The 1,529-nt window shown below is 51.8% G+C and overlaps 1 protein-coding gene across 1 annotated transcript; it reads right to left on the bottom strand.

Annotated features, from left to right (window-relative positions):
- Positions 1-6: 6 nt before the first annotated feature.
- Positions 7-1,523, bottom strand: LOC116465901 (serine/threonine-protein phosphatase 4 regulatory subunit 2-like). The gene is made up of 3 exons (XM_058435350.1): positions 1,442-1,523; positions 839-964; positions 7-271 (listed from the first exon to the last, which is right to left on the bottom strand). The coding sequence occupies exons 1-3, from the start codon at positions 1,442-1,444 to the stop codon at positions 161-163; spliced, it is 240 nt and encodes a 79-aa protein (XP_058291333.1). The 5' UTR covers positions 1,445-1,523; the 3' UTR covers positions 7-160.
- Between the last annotated feature and the right edge of the window lie 6 nt (positions 1,524-1,529).

The raw sequence follows: 1,529 nt of genomic DNA, 5'->3' as shown, positions 1-1,529 counted from the left end.
CGGGGAGGAGCTGATGTTCTGGTTTGAGGGTCTTGTAGCCGTGGACCTGGGGAGGAGCTGATATTCCGGTTTGAGGCTCTTGCAGCCGCGGACCCGGGGAGGAGCTGATGTTCTGCTTTGAGGGTCTTGCAGCCACAGACCCGGCGAGGAACTGATTTTCCTATTTGAGGGTCTTGCAGCCGCAGACCTGGGGAGGAGCTGATGTTGAGCTGATATTCCAGTTGCAGTTTGAGGGCCGGAGAGCTGATGTTCCAGTTTGATGGCCGTGCACCTGGAGACCCAGAGAGGAACATTTAACTGGAACATTTGCTCCCCGCAGTGCCTCCAGCTGCATCGCTCCCAAACTGGAACATCTGTTCCCACCCGGGTCTCCAGCTGCACGGCCCTCAAACTGCAACATTGTCTACCCTCAAGTCTCCAGTTGCAAGGCCCTCAGAATTGAACATGAGCTCCCCACTGGGTCTCCAGCTTCACGGCCCTGAAACTGGAACTTCCGCTTCCCACCGGGTATCCAGCTGCATGGCCCTCAAACTGGAACATCAGCTCCCCACCAGGTCTCCAGCTGCTGGGGGCTGACAAACCTTTCGTTGATTAAGTGGCCTGGGTGTCCCAGGCCCATTTATATTAGACCTCTCAGTATAGCTTGGTGCATTTCCAGGAAACATAACACCATTCATTCAATTGAAACTATTGGAATTGTTTTTCTCTGTAGAAGGATAATCACAGCTAACAACCATCACATTCTTTTCGACTCCTCTGAGAAGTTTGTCTGTTCCTGTATAGTTTCTCCTTGGATCTGTTAACAATTCACCTAGTCACTGAATAGTAAAAGGGATACCTTAAATCCAGTGACAATTTTCAGTATTCTTTCCTTCATTTCATCAAAGGGAATATATTCGACATTAGGGTTGGGAGGACCTCTTGCCTCAGGAGCTGAAGTTCTGAAATCATCCATCACTTTCTCCTGTTTGAAAATAAAATAGTCTTTAAATTGGGACCACTGAATCTGTTTCTCCAGTCTTGGCTACATGACAAAGAACCTGATCCAGGACAGGACAAGCTTTCCTTTTCCCCCTCTTCTCAAAATCTTCCAGCGCCTCCTGGAGCCCCTCGACGTCCATGGCTTCCCGGAGTCCCTCACGGCCTCCGCCTCCCTCCGCGGGTCTCTTGGGGACCGGAACGCCTCCCCCCACCCCCGACGTCCTCCCACTCCCTCGCACACACTCCAGCACGCAGGGCAAGTGGGGTGGGGGGGGAATGAAGGGAGCCAGGGGAAGCGTGTGAGAGAGTGAGACCGACAGAGCGAGCACCTCCCCAAGCCGCTACCACCAACCCTCCAACATGGCGCCTGGCACGTCAACCTAAAAAGTTATTTCTTGGAGAAGCGATGGATGACAGAGATTAATCTGAGTTACTGTTAATGGAGAAACTTAGAACTTACCATTTTTCCTGTGAGGTTTTGGTGCTCATACTGCTGTTCTGTGAGTTCTGGCAATTGAGTCCGTTCACACAGCCTGGTGGTGCAGCAG

Source organism: Hylobates moloch, unplaced genomic scaffold (assembly GCF_009828535.3).
Source record: "Hylobates moloch isolate HMO894 unplaced genomic scaffold, HMol_V3 SCAFFOLD_13768, whole genome shotgun sequence".
Taxonomy (NCBI): Eukaryota; Metazoa; Chordata; class Mammalia; order Primates; family Hylobatidae; genus Hylobates; species Hylobates moloch.
The sequence above is the reverse complement of the archived record's forward strand: the minus strand, read 5'-3'. Positions and strand labels throughout refer to the sequence as shown.

Coding starts and splice junctions, on each gene's coding strand:
- LOC116465901 (XM_058435350.1), bottom strand. Junction 272..838: donor AAATTGTCACTGGATTTAAG/GTATCCCTTTTA, acceptor CTGGGTCTCCAG/GTGCACGGCCATCAAACTGG.